The 14,743-nt window shown below is 43.4% G+C and overlaps 1 protein-coding gene across 3 annotated transcripts; it reads right to left on the bottom strand.

Annotated features, from left to right (window-relative positions):
• Positions 1–1,022: 1,022 nt before the first annotated feature.
• On the bottom strand, positions 1,023–7,691 carry LOC129329155 (zinc finger protein 470-like). Of its 3 annotated transcripts, none has more exons than XM_054978589.1 (2): positions 6,842–7,691; positions 1,023–5,715 (listed from the first exon to the last, which is right to left on the bottom strand). In XM_054978589.1, exon 2 carries the CDS (start codon positions 5,695–5,697, stop codon positions 4,684–4,686), a length of 1,014 nt encoding a protein of 337 aa, XP_054834564.1. In that variant the 5' UTR covers positions 5,698–5,715; positions 6,842–7,691; the 3' UTR covers positions 1,023–4,683. The 3 variants fall into 3 exon arrangements, with proteins under 3 accessions (XP_054834564.1, XP_054834562.1, XP_054834565.1); XM_054978587.1 differs by having other exon boundaries at positions 7,363–7,691; XM_054978590.1 differs by having other exon boundaries at positions 7,521–7,691.
• Between the last annotated feature and the right edge of the window lie 7,052 nt (positions 7,692–14,743).

The following is a 14,743-nucleotide window of genomic DNA, read 5'->3' as shown; positions in this document are numbered from 1 at the left end:
CCTCCTAGACAATGGTTATTGTGTTCACACAAACTTTTATTCATATTTAGCAAATCCTGTTTTCCTGTGGCCTGCATTCCCACTAACAAATTCTACAAGAACACTTGCAGTGGTTAGGCAGAACATGCCCTGCTTCCATAAAGTTTAACACATGCTTTGTGTGTGTGTGTAAAGTGCTGTCAAGTCCCAACTGACATATGGCAACCTCAACAACGGCCTTTCAAGGCAAGTGAGAAGCAGGTTTGTCATTGTCATCCCCTGCAGTCTTCCTTGGTGGTTTCCCATCCAAGTACCAACCTACTTAGCTTCCTAGATCTGATAAAATCGGACTATACCTTGCTACCTTCCCTCATGCTTCACGTACAGTACATTTCCCACCTGAAAGATCATGTTCCTGGTGCGCTGCTGTTGAAGTGGAAAGAGGACCCTTGTAGAAGTATCAGGTTTCAACCGATCTATTTTTAATTCTCCCGGCATCGCTGAAGGTGACACTGCCCCATACCAGGTTGATCACTAGGATGTGTAGCTCCTCCCATTTCTCTACCTGCAGAAGCATACAATGGCTTGGATCCCACTTAGATTTCCAAGTCTGCAAAGAAAGAGGGTGTTTTTCACCAATCCCCCTCCCACCGGAGACCTCCAATTCCATGAGAGGGACGAGATGGTGAAAATTGCTCCCTTCCCTGCACCCGTGGAAATCTATGTGGGATCCAAGGCATGGCATGGCTTACCCAAAATAAGTAGAGGAAGGGAGTGAGCAACAGAACTGAGCAAGAACCACTGAGAACAGCAGAAGCAGGTCCCATTTCTTGCTAAAGCAGGTAAAAACAAATCTCCAGGATGCAAGGTGGGAAGGGGAGAAGAAGATCAATCTCTGTACCATTCAGATGTTCCAGCAGGTTGTAAGTAGGGGACGTACACCCTTTGAAAGGTAGCCCATATTTCTTATGTCAAACAAGTATAGGACAACTAAAGACATTCAGAACAGGAAAAGGGTAAAAGAAAGCAGACTGCACAATAGCAAACCTTATTTTATTTTATTAATTAAGGTTTCATTCACCAGGGAAATGCTTAGATACTATGTCAGTTAAGTTATTATAACTCTCCATTCACTTCAATAGCAAGGCTTGCTTTAAAATCATTACACCACATCACCTATTTTAAAAAGGAAAGATGTGAACTACATATACACATTGCTGTGCTCTAAATTAACTGCGGGAATTCAGGAAGAAGCTGAGTTCACCCATTCCCCACCCCTCATCTACAGCTCCAGGTCCTTAACAAAGCACACTTTTGAGATCTTGCATGAACATCCCCATTCTCTGTGAGCTATGCCCACTGTTGAAATCCTTGCAATGGCAAACACCTGGGGAGGAGGGGTGGGGGAAGATGGCTCTGTACATCAGGAAACACAGTGGCAGAAGGAGACAGGAATAGATTGGTACAGAGTACCAGCAAATCTTTATAGAGTTCTGGCAAAACATTTCATCCACAGTAATCACTAAGTTTAGAATTATGGGGTATATTATTATGGGAATTTGGGAGGGACACATGTAATCCACATTCATCTTCTAATGCACATAAAGATTTTATTCAACAGTGGCCAGTCAGATCTCTTGGGAAGTTCTTTAGCAGGCCCTGATGGAAGTTACCAATACTAGTGTCTCAGTGTTCTGCCTCAGTACATGGAGAGAGACTCCATTCAGCCAGAATCTGTAGATTCTACTTAGTTGGCATGGATAATAGCCTTTGATAGACCTATCCATTTATTTAAGTTGTTTTAAAAAGCCATCCTCCCTGCTAGTGGACATCACAAGCATAAAAGACTTGCTGAATTTGGATGCTGGGCAGCAATCTTGCATGGTTATTGATCTTTAAAAAACCTCTTAGATTTCAGCTGATCTTTCGGGTCCACAACTTTGGTTGTCAAAGCAGACAGATCACTCTGCTGTGATCCAAAGTCTAGCTCTGCCAACACAAAAATGCTTAGGAGAGGGTTTATCACGTGCCATGCCAACACCATGTCTGTGTAAAGTACCATAAAGTCACAATTGACTTATGGCGACCCCTGCTAGGGCTTTCAAGGCAAGTGAGAAGCAGAGGTGGTTTGCCATTGCCTTCCTCTGCAGAGTCTTCCTTGGTGGTCTCCCATCCAAGTACGGACCCTGCGTAGCTTCCGAGATCTGACGAGATCAGGCTGTACCATGCCACCTTCCCTCCCTTCCAACACCATACAACAAACCATAATGCTATGGTAGCACTGCAGGTGCATTTTAGCAATGAGGCGGGCAGACAGGGCAGCAGAAGTGTTTGCAATGGGTGATGTTGTGTAAGGTTGACTTAAATTTTTTTTACAAAAAAACCCTTAACACATAATGCTTGAAAAAGAATAATCTACAAATAATAGTGGAAATATTCTAAAGCCCTCTATATTAGCCAAGAGTTTGCCTTCTGGAATACAAAACACAGACAGCAGACAGAAATAAAACATGAATTCAAAGAGCATGAATGCAGGGCATATGGATAGGGGGGTTAGAAATGTTGGGGGGTTGTTTCCTTGTATTTGTAGAATTAGAGGACAAGGTCTGTCTGCCCCTCTAGATCTCATTCAAGATGCTTAACCCAAAAAAAAGCCAATAGTCCAAAATATTTAATTAACCTGTAGAATCAACTGCTATAATATGTCAAAAGAGCCAAGGTTAGATTTCCTATCAGACATTCTATTAATGACAAACATTTTCATAAAAGATGCCTACAGAAAAGGATAAAAGCTAACCACAAAAATTACTTAGATAATAGCAAACAACAGTCTTCTATGGACAGCTAATTCCAAAATTTCCCATTGTGTTACTTTTATAGTTCCCATTTCAGGCTACCTCTGTTAGATCTAAATTTGTAGGCCCACCTTACTTCTAAAGATCAGAGTGGGCCACAACACTGCCTTATTTTAATAGTTAAGCATAACTACCCAGCTAAGTAGATCACCAGTACTCCTGTTTTTACAGAGGAGGAGCAGAGGCACAGAGGCAGTGACTTTGCCCACTAGGTCCATGGCTGAGCCAAGATTCACATAAAACATCTCCAACATGGCTGGAGGGAACACTAACTCTTATCAGAATGGATCACGCTCTTCTGGACATAAACCGGACAACACAGGGGAACATATAGAAACCAACGACTGAATGTCGCAGCCTTCACCAATGCTCCCTCTTGGTCCATAGGGCTGCGATTCTTAAATCAGAAGAATCCGAAAAGAATAGGATTTGTTAACTAATCTGATAACCTTTCTCAGGGCTTGGATAAAGAATATAGGTGGTTTACTCTATTTCTATCCTCTATTTCATTACGTTTTGTTTTCATACGTTTAGTGGTCCAGTAATTTGAGCATGTTACCTTCAGTTTTCATGTTGTTAATTTGATTTTTAACCATGTGTGTGTGTCCGTGTGTTTTATATACTTTACACACACACACACGCACACACCCTCCACCTTCTCAGTCCACTGTGTGAGTACGTGATGGCATCTGTTGCCTATGAAGTCTCAGGCCATAATAACCACTCAGTCTCTATGGTGTTACAGCACAATTTATCTTCCTGTTGCTACAGAATAACATGCCTCTTCTTCCTCCAATGTCTATTTCTACTAGCCACGTTGCTGAGAAAGTGCAGCAAAGGGCAGGGAAAAAATACAGTTCCCAAGTCTGAAAAACGCCTTTTCTGGAGGCCTCAAGAAAATTCAAGTTACCTAGCTTACCAAAGAGGCATTGATCAGGTGAATTTTCCGTAGAAACCTACATGGCACACAGTTTTCTACCAAATATGGGCTTGTTCTAATTTAGCAGATAATTAATATAGCATGATCTAATAGCTGGAATCCAATTAATATAGCATGATCCAAAAGTTAAGCCCCAAAGTATAAGGCTACTGAGATTAATTTACTACTAGCACTACCTCCTAATGGAAGCGAGCAGGTTCTCCATCACGCAAGAGTCTTTGCATAGAGACTGGGAGTCTTTTTCTCAAAAAGAGACTAGCGGACTTGTTTGCGTAGGTAGTCAGAGGAGCCAGAAAGAAAAACAGAGGCCCAAGAGCCAAAACACCCCGGAGCAGAATCAACAGATGGTTCCCCCACAACTCAATACAATGACTGCATATCAATATACTAATTCTACAGGACCTTGACTGAAAATCCAAATGTTACTTACAACATTCCCAAGTTCTTACAATATTCCATTCAAGGAGCTCTTTGGAAATATTAGATATTCCCTATTTTGGTGAAGGCTGATATTCATGTGAATATCAGCACATGCCCAGACTCAGCCAATGAATACTGGCTCTCGCCTCAATGCTCTCGCCTCAGCATTCAGGGGCATACGCCTCAAAGCTAGGGAGTTCTTTTTTCAGACACTCACAAAATTCAGCTAGGATTATTGGCATTTGATTGAGAACACCAACATTCATTAACTTTTGAGCATCCCCTGGAACACGTAACGTATGCTGAGCTCGTTAAAGATACTGTAAACTTAATGCATTGATATCCAGTAGCTCTATTGAGTCATGGATGAACCTTTCGTTGGCCTCCTGTCATTCAAACTGGCGGTTTCTGCATTCTTCAAAAAAGTAAGCTCCTCGAGGCGCACAGTCCCATATCCCCTGCTCCCTCCCCCACTGAGAGAATTACTTGTTAAAACAAGGGGACAGGATAAGCAAACAAGGGGTTTTCTCTGTTGTGGATCTTCTCATGTCTCTTGTGGTGAGAGCTGTGGCTGAAACACTTGCCACAAAACCGACACGCATAAGGCTTCTCCCCAGTGTGGATCCGGTGGTGCTGAACCAGGGTGGATTTGTCAGTGAAGCAATTCCCACACTCGGAGCATACATATGGCTTCTCGCCTGTGTGGATTCTCTGGTGCCTGAAGAGGTTGGAGCTGACATTGAAGCTTTTCTCACAGATGTTGCACTTGTACGGCTTCTCCCCTGTGTGGATACGCATGTGTTTGATAAGGTCAGCGTTGTGGCTGAAGCTCCGCAGGCATTCTGTACAGGTGTTCAGCACTTCCGGTTTCTGCTTTGGTTTTGGTTTCTCACTGCCACTGCTAGCATCGGCACCATCATCGCCCGGAGTGCAGGTCTCCATCTGTTCTTCCATTGAGTCCTTCAGGTGTTTCTTCTTGTGTGAGCTGCGGCTGTAGCTTTTGCCACAGTCGATACACTCGTAGGGCTTCTCGCCTGTATGGATTCGCTGGTGCTGGGTGAGGTTGGACTTATCATTGAACCGTTTGCCGCAGTCAAGACATATATAAGGCTTCTCCCCTGTGTGGATTCTCTGGTGCCTGTTCAGGCTGGAGCGGACTGAAAAGCTTTTCCCGCATTCAGAGCACTTGTGCGGCTTATCATCAGGCTGTGCTTGCCACTGACTGACTAGGCTCGAGTTCTGGATGAAGACTTTCCCGCACTCAATGCAAATGTCAGGAATCTCTTCTGTCTGAGTACCCCGATGGACCAAAAAGACTTTCCGTTTCTTGATGGTCTGAACTGGTTTCACTGGCCACGTCATTGAAGGGATTTTTTTCTCCCTCACTTCAGCGCGAGACTGACTGTGTCCAGGACTTAAGCTTAACATCTTAAGGAGTTTACGTTTGGTCACAAGCTGCGATCGTGCCTCCTCTGGGCTAAAGTTCTCCTCCATGTGGCTCATTTTGTCACCTCTTTTTACCTAGCAGGAAATCAAATGTGTTGCTTTTTTAAGGAGGTGGGGAAGGAGAATTCTCAGACAGCAAGTTAAGCAACATCTTCATCATGACCAGCCCCTTGACCCAAGTCTAAACTCCCAACTTTCCCAATCAACCTGATACAGGAAATTGTAGCACCCCCAAAGCAAATTCTAAATATCAGCGTCACTTTCTGATATGTATTTTTCACTTGTTTTCTTAATTCAAGGATGCAACAGAAGAAAAAAAGTAATGCAGGAACTAGCCCTCAATTACAGACTAGCCAAAAAAGACCTACTTTGGCCAATTGCTCCTGATTTCATGAGGAAGACAGATCAGCTGTTACTGCCTGTGATTACTAGATGGAAGCATTCAGCACAAAATCCTACAGCTAAAAGGGCTTTGAAGGGCCTACTGCTAAACACTGCTCTATAGCTGTCCTGCTTTCTTAGTTTTGTGAACCATCCCAAGGACAGAAAAGAATGAAAACCACAGTATGTACTGCTTGTAACAATCAACAGCCTAAGGTATTAAGGATGTTTTAAACTATTTTTAAGAGCAAGTTTCTAGTCCTTGTTGGGAAGGGTTGGGGCATGCCAAGGTAGAGTCCTCTGCACCAATGACAAGCCGCAAGAATACACAGCTGAGTTCTCTGAAATAGCACAAAAGACACTGTATGCCTTGCCCCACTGAAGAGGGGGGCAGGCATTTGATATCTCTGGAAGGGCTGAATTTAGCTTCTGAGCTGGCAGTTGCTGCTCTGCTATTTGACTATATAGAAGTTGCACTCAATGTTGAGAAATGTTGATTTTGCAACCCTTAACGCTCCTTAAAACAAGAGATGGCTGACCATCCCCCACAGGGATCTTTCAAGAATAACCACCATCCACAACCTACTCCCAGTCTTCTTCTAAAGTGGCTCTTCCCTAATAAGAGAGAACCCCCTGGGCAGGGGGTTGGACTAGATGGTCTGTATGGCCCCTTCCAACTCTATGATTCTATGAACAAGTCTTCAGGCAGGCACCCTAGCCTCAAACACTTTTGAGATTTACTTTGGTTACTGAGGGCCCCTTCTCAGGAACAAAACACATATCAACAGGACTTACAGAAGATACACGCATTGGTACATACCACAAGCTGCTGCTGTCATGTATATTGCTTGCAAGCTCTACAATGGATAGCACATTATATGCAATCTGAAAATAGGCCACCGTTTGCATGTATTTGAAGCCCGAAAACAGAGCCCTAAGTACAGAGTGATGTAGGAGTTGGGCCACGGTGGGAGAGAAGGGCTCTCTGCACATGCTCGGAGCCACTCTTCCTTCCTCAGCATGCCACATGTTGCAGGGCTGCAATTTAACCCCCGCGAAAGAGAGATCCGCTACCCACAGCATGAAGATTAAAGCTGCAGCACAGGCTACAGCCAACCACAGTGCGCCAGGCCACAGGCGGCCGGCAAGGAGCGATCTAGTTCCTAGCACTGCAACCCGGAGCTATTTCTCTCCCGCGAGTCGCGGATGGCTCCGTCGGAGCAGTGTGATGCATAGGAGCAGACCCGAGTATGCACAACACCCTGGTGCATTCCCCACCCCCAGTTGGGCCACGCTCCTCTCTCTCCTTTTGCCATCCGTAGGGGATCTGCTCATCCCTACCTGGCGATCCAGGCAGCCAGAGCTCATGCGGGTCAGCCAAGGCAGCTGCGGCGAGATCCCCTGTCCGGTGGCGACCCAAAACAGGGGCGTGAGTGAGGGGGCAGAAAGAGGGCGCCTTTGTTCGGCTAATCCAATCCCTTCTTGGGTTCGGAGCTTACTGGTTAAAGGGGGCGAGCCCCCTGCCTGGATCAGCCCCTTCACCCGCCTCCCCAATTCATGTGAGGCTGCTAGAGGACCATTCCTGGGCGCGGATCTTCCCCCTCCGCCTGGAAAGCTGCTGGGGTCGAGCGCGGGCTTCCCCCTCCACAATGGAAGGAGAGGGGGAGGCGGCGGCGGCGGCGGCTTGCAGCAGCTACCTCTGACCCAGGAAACTCAATCCTAAAGGCTGACCCTACAGACAAAGAAAGAAGCCTCCCAGCAATACCAGAGCCCTCTGCTGGCCAACGGCGACAATTGGCCGGGAATCAGCCCGGGTTATTATTAACAGTACTACATTGGTAGCCTGCATTTCTTCCGTTACGGAACTCAAGGCAATTTTCACAGGGGTGCTAAGAGGTCTCTCATCTAGGCTTAACTTCTATCCCCTATCCCCTGCAATACACTTTTGTTATTGTCCTTGTTAAAACCAAGGCAAAAATGGCACTTCAGACTGAGTGCCACTAGCAACAAAATGTTTAGACCTTTAAGCATGTGCAGAGTGCCCTTCCTAAGTAAGGTTGTTGGCTGGCTGGAATAAAGTAGCCCTGGACCACCCTGCTTCCGACTGTTTAACAAGAGCTTTGTTACGCCAGCAGAACTTTTCAGGGCATGATCCCCCTCTGGCTGCAAAAACAAAACCGCATGGCACCTTAAAATGAACAGATTTGTTGTGTACACAATTGTGTGACAGAGCCCCCATCATTGGATCTTAGAGATCCAGGCTCAAATCCTCATTGCCATGGAATCTTGTTGGGTGACCTTGGTCTGACCACACATTTTCAGCCTAACCTACCTTACAGGGTTGTTGTGAGGATAATTGGAGGAGAAAAGAACAATGTAAGCTGCCACAGTGGGCAGAAAGGCCCAATGAATGAAGTAAATAAATTAATCATTGGATGCATGAAGTGAAACCCCAGTCTGTAGATATATACATAGCAGGTGGGGTAACTGTTCAATGAAAAGGCCATAAAATACCAAATGTCTGTAACTTTTCTATGCAAAACTCTAAAGCACACAAGTTAAACAGTGACCATTCACAGCAACTGTAATGGGTGAATACACAAGTGTCCTTTGTTCTGCAAAGCAATTTAAAGACAGTAAAGGCTGAGATAAATATAAGCTCTGGTTAATACAATTAAACCTATTTGGGGGTGGGGGGACCTAAGGTCAGTAACTGCACATTCTAGCATTTGAAATGCTCTTCTATAGGTTTCTGACTTGCCATATTTATGTCAAATTTGCATCTTTAATTTTTGCTGCAAGGTTCTAACAGGGCTACCCTACTGGAATCCACTTACTGCTGTAGATTAAACTGTTGCTTAAGGAACAGGAAGGAACAGGGTTTGAAAATGCTGCCAGCATCATACCTCACATCAGTGAAGTCACATATGCCAACTTCCTTTACACTCTGTGAGCAGGGTTGCAAAGCAATGGGATCCTATTTCCATATCTGATGACTGTGTAAAGAAATAAAAACATTTTGGAATCAACACAATTCTGGAAGTAAACATAAAACCCTAAATAGTTTTTATTAGATTTGTTGAAAGCAGAACACAGTAATATAGCACCCGAATCCATACTATGATTTTTCACTACTGCAGCACACCTAGTAATATTACAAAACTGGAAATCCACAGAACAACAGCTGTATACATACCTTTATACTTCGGCTCATTGTTATGCAGAGACATTTGTGTTTTGACCTCTTCCTGTGAACTCTTAACAAAAGATCTGTTTTAAGGTACAGTAGGCAAGTTCAAATGCTGAACCCTACCTCTGAACAGTATTTTTTTTAATGAATCTTTAGGATTCAAATATAGAAATAACAAAAATAATAGCCAGAATAATGTTTCCTGGCTTTACACCTCGGCTTAAAATTCTGGTTTCTTTGGGGGACAAACTTTCTTTGTTCTCCAGCTTAGAATGGAGTAACTGCAGTATCAATCCCTAAAAGCTGCCAGCCAGATGCTCTTGAGAATGTCACTAGCTGTTAACGCTACTGATAGCCCTCTTTTTTTGTTTGCCATGGCAAGTATTGATAGAAATATCTTCCATCAGTTTTTTTAGAACTGTTTCAAAGCTATTTCCAAAGTAATGGAGAATGCTTCGTTATCTTAAGTTCTGAATATCAGGCAAAGGTTAAGGCACTGATGGCACAGGAGCCGTTTAAAACCATAAAAGCTCTCAACCTGAACCTCAGCGTCAGGACCATGGTTGCTGCTAAGGAGGTGGCGTTCCACGGAAAGACATGGACCTCTTTCCTTCTAAGCTCCTGTTCTCTGTATTATCCTAAAATAAATGATCAATCAGAAATTGATCATGTTTTTATCCCATTCTTCCTCTAAGAACTCCAGGTGGCATCCATGGTTCTCCTCTAAGCCAATGTATCCACACAACAACCCTGTGAGGTTGGCTAGGAAGGCAATTGATCCAAGTCATCCAAGGTAGCTTTATATAGGGAATTGAACCCAGATGTCATCCAATATTCTAACCACTACACCACATTGACTTTCAAAACACAATGTAATACACAAACAAACACAATATTCTAAACACAAAGCTAAACACGAGGTCTTCACATCATAAAACAGAACATGAATAAAAACATGATAGTTTTAAAGACTTCAAGTTCAGAAATACTTTCCTAGGTTTCCTAGAGGTTTCAGTAAGGACATAAAGAAAATTATTAAGTTTTAATATCCTAATTCATTTCTAACATTCATGGTTTAAAACAGCTGTAGATATAAGTATGAGAGATTGCTCTGAAATAATTGAGATCTGTATTAGGCATCAAGTAGGCCAAGAAAGCCGTTTGGATGTTTTCCTAAGTGGCTATCTCAAGAGATCACCAATGAATATATCCCATGGTATTGGATGACAGAAATGGAAATCAATTGCCTTTCAATATAAACCACAGAATGATCCAATTATGAGTTCAGATTGTTGGGAAGTTCTTTGTCAATAGGTTTCCTGAGACTTGAATCAAACAAGGGACAGAGCATGTAGCAGGTCTGACGCAACTTCAGGCCAGATGTTGAGGCTCAGAGAGTTTGGGAAGTTCTTGAGGGCGGGGTGAAACTCAACAGTTTGTGGCTAGGGACAGAAGCAAGCAGTGTTCTCCAAGTCTTGGTGCAGAACCCCATGTTTTTCTACCCAGTCGGCAAGTGGTCTACATCACCAAAGATGTACAGCTTAAAAAATCTTGCCAAAAAAGCAGGGAAAAGCCAAAACAGGTCTTGCTTTTCTAACAACTGTCCCTCCAAAGAAAACAAGCTGGCCAGGTTCTGCACCGCCCCCGGCTTTGTTCCAAAACAAGAATAGAAGAACAAGAATAAGCTATGTGCAATACCTTTTATAAGGACTGAGCAAACTGACACAATGTTTGCACAATGTTTGTGTCAGTATGGTTGGTCCTAATAAAAAGTATTATACAGATTTCATTCTCGGTTTTGGATTTTAAATGGAACCATATGGTTGTACAACTTTCCTGCTTTTTCTGACGATTACTGTGAGAATTGTATTACTTCTCATAGCTGTTGTAATGTTAACATCCTCTCTGAAGAGACGGCTTTAGGCCATACTTGATAAGATCAGCATAACCTTTGTGCTTACTTTCCATATTTGGTCTGTGGAAAGTTACTGAGGTTGGGCTTCAAGCACAGAAAAAGCTCATTAGCTATGACTGACTACAAGACAATAGACAAGAGAGCCAGTGTGTTGTGGTGGTTAGAGTGTTAGGCTAGGGTCTGGGAGAACCAGGTTCAAATCCCTACTCTTCCATGGAAACTTGATGGGTGACTTTGGGCCAGTCACATACAGCCTAACCTACCTCACAGGGTTATTAGGGGGATAAAATGGAGGGGAGAAGAATTATACAAGCCACCTTTTGTCTCCATTGAGAGGTATAAATAAAGGAAGTGAGTATTTATTTATTTAGCCTGCATGAGAGAATAGACAAAGAAGAATGCACAGGTGTTCTCATTAAAGTGTGTTTTATTTTTCTCTCCTACCTTCCATTTTTTACCTCAGTATCATGACACAGGAAACCTGTGAAGAGGAGGGTTGTCAACAGGCCTGGAGGAAAATGTCCTATTCCTTAACATAGATGTAGTATATGGAAATGGGCAGCTAAAGCTTTTCGTGCCTTGGAAATAAATAACATCACCCGAGAAATGCCATCCTATATTAAAGGGGCAGGACATTTTTTTTCTCCAGGCAATTGGCAACCCTAGCTCAGCAGCCTAAGGCTGCAATTTTGAGGAGCAACACAGGAGAAATGTGCTAGCTTACTCACATTTTCACACCAACCAACTTTTAATGCAAAATCATCTCATGCTGTCAGAATTGTTCAAAATTCCTCAAGATCTGTCTTCATGCGGAGAAAATCTTTGAAGGGTAGAGGTGGGTTCCAGTTTTGGATGGGAAAATGGCACTGGGGAAAGATTTAAGGAGCAACTTCCTCTCCTCCAGTGGCTGCTTTTGCTTACAGCTAACAAGCTACTGTCTGCTTGCAATGTAATCATTCTGGATACTTCAGCTTCTTCAGCATACTTCTGCAACCTTCATTACCTCACTGCTCACTCCTGACTTCAGATACATTATGTGTAAGTTCCAATTTCTCTCTGTCTCTCTATGCAACCATCTTTGTGCCCCCGCTTTTCCCTTCCATTTCTTTCTGCTCCCCTCCCCCTATTCTTCCCTGAATTTGGTAGCAAACACACCTTAAAAACAGTAAACCAAGCAACAAGCAAAGCAAGGAAGTAGACCCTCTCTCCCAGGAGAAATGGAGCAGCCAGTCCCCCACTGTTGCGGGGACTGTGATGTCAGAGAAAATCACAAACAATAGGGCTTTGGAATTTTCCCAAAGGACTGCAGATATGAAAAGGGTCTGCAGTTGGTCTTTGATCCAGTCCTGATCTTGGGTTAAACAAATAAAGATAGTGACATCCCTTTAATTCAGGAAAACTTTCATCGTTTCTATTTCTGCATGTCAGGCTGTTGTAAAAAGGGCACAGGAAATAGGCCCAGGGGGTGAAAGGGGCAATGCGGTATGTATCAGAACCAGTGAAGTTAAAAACTTCAGAATAGAGAAAAGCAGGTTCATATCCCCTACTCAGTCATGGGATTCTCTGGATGATCTGGGGCCACCCACTGTGCCCATCCCCACACTGTGTTGTTGTGAAGATAAAACAGAGGTAGGGAGAACTCTATATATGCCATACTGAGCTCCTCCTTTGATAAAAGGGGTAAGGAGAATGAAAATGTTTAGCATAAATAGTAGTCCTCCTGAGGCAACTTTTTATTCCAGCATAAACGTTCATGAAGGTTTCATTCAGAATCGGGCTGTAGTGTACATAAGCCCATGCTGGGATACATTTTTGTTAAGTCTTCAAGGTGCTACGAGATTCATTTGTTTGCTATTAACATGGCTGCCCTTCTGGAAAATTTCTCATGAAGTTTTGTCCTCTCATTTGATGTGCAATAAAGAACTAGGGAGGGGGGAAGTGGCATGAGAGAGGAAACTGGTTTAGAAAATTTCAAATGGTTTAGCGAGAAGGAAATTTTTAGCCCTCATAAAAATTCAGGACCCCCAGCCCAATGAAGATGATTGGCAATAGGTTCTGGAGTAAAGGAAATTCTTCATATAACACATAATTAACTTTTGGAATTCACAGCTCAAAGCGTGGAAGTAGCAACATGGTTTTTAAAAAGGATAGACATATTCTTAACAAAGATATCACTGGTGCTAAGGCATATTGAAGCCTCTGTGTACAAAACCATACTTCTCAATATCAGATTCAAGAGACAAATAAACAGAGGAAACATCATATTTGCATTTTCAGAGGCATCTGGCTGGTCTCTGGAAAGCTCAGTTGGGTGGACGTCAATTCTGAGTAGGCAACTCATGTTATATATACAAAATGAGAGAGAATATTTTTTTCCATGGGAAATAAACTTTTTCCTTCTCCCTCCCCAAAGCACATTAATCTTTTGATTCATCCATCAGTAAAACTAACCTTCCAAGACAAACTCTTCCATACATCTGCTTCTATCTAAGAGCAGAACCACAAGTGACAAAAGGCACAGGTTGGACACTTGTCAGCTTCCCTCAAGTTTTGATGGGAAATGTAGGCAGCTTGGCGGAATGTTGGACAAGTGACAGTTGAAAAGTCCATTGGACAGCAGTCAGAGAGCCAAGCTGCGAGACCAGGATGCCTACATTTCCCATCAAAACTTGAGGGAAGCTGACAAGTGTCCAATCTGTGCCTTTTGTCACTTGTGGTTCTGCTCTAAGATAAAACACTGGATGCAAAGTTTTTTTAAAAAAATCTATGGGTACCCTGCAATCTGACCTCTAGAATTTTTTAAACTCAGTCTTCAATTTGTCAAGGACTTGGGGGGTGGAAGGGACCACAGGCAATGGATGTGCATGTTTGAATGGCCACTGGAGATTCAGCACAGCAAATAAAATACCCATGTCACCTCAAACACATTGCTTTTCACTAGTCAGGTGCACATTCAGTTTCATTAATGTATATTTGATAACTGCAGGTGCTTGTGGGCCCTATACTGAAGAGAGTTGCGCTTGAGGTAATCTGAAATTATATTGAAGTACCATCTGTGGTAGACAGGCCAGTCACACATGCTAATCAGGGCCAGCTCTACCATGAAGCCAAATGAGATGGTAGACTTCTGGGGAGGCAGTGTCCTCCATTCCTGCCCATTAACAGCCCTGTCTCACCCGTTTCCCTGCTACGTCTGCTCATGAAACCAGAGCAACTAATTCTGCTTGCCCTCTTGCTGCTATTCGGTTCTCTTAAAAATGGCACAGCAGACCACACAAACCCTATAGAACACCCCTGATTCGGTTTCTACTTCTTACAACAGTTTGGCTATCATATTAATTGTATCAGTACTCATGATAACCAGCAGGATGTTCTGGGCAACCAAAATGAGAGTCCCACTCTTGCAAGAGGAAATCTTGTGATAATTTAGAAAGCCCTAGAGGGAGAGCCAAGCGGGAAGGAGGATGAACTGCTCCAGCTACCAGGTGGGTAAAGCAACAGAAGTGTATGCTGGCGGGCATGTGTGTGAGGCAGAGGTTGCCATGACAGTGGACTCAGGAAGCAAAAATGGTGAGAACGTACTCGTGAAAATTATCACTAGACGATTGACAGACTTA

Source organism: Eublepharis macularius, chromosome 4 (genome assembly GCF_028583425.1).
Source record: "Eublepharis macularius isolate TG4126 chromosome 4, MPM_Emac_v1.0, whole genome shotgun sequence".
In the NCBI taxonomy this organism is placed as follows: Eukaryota; Metazoa; Chordata; class Lepidosauria; order Squamata; family Eublepharidae; genus Eublepharis; species Eublepharis macularius.
Note: the sequence above shows the minus strand (reverse complement) of the source record. Positions and strands in the feature narration are given on the sequence as shown.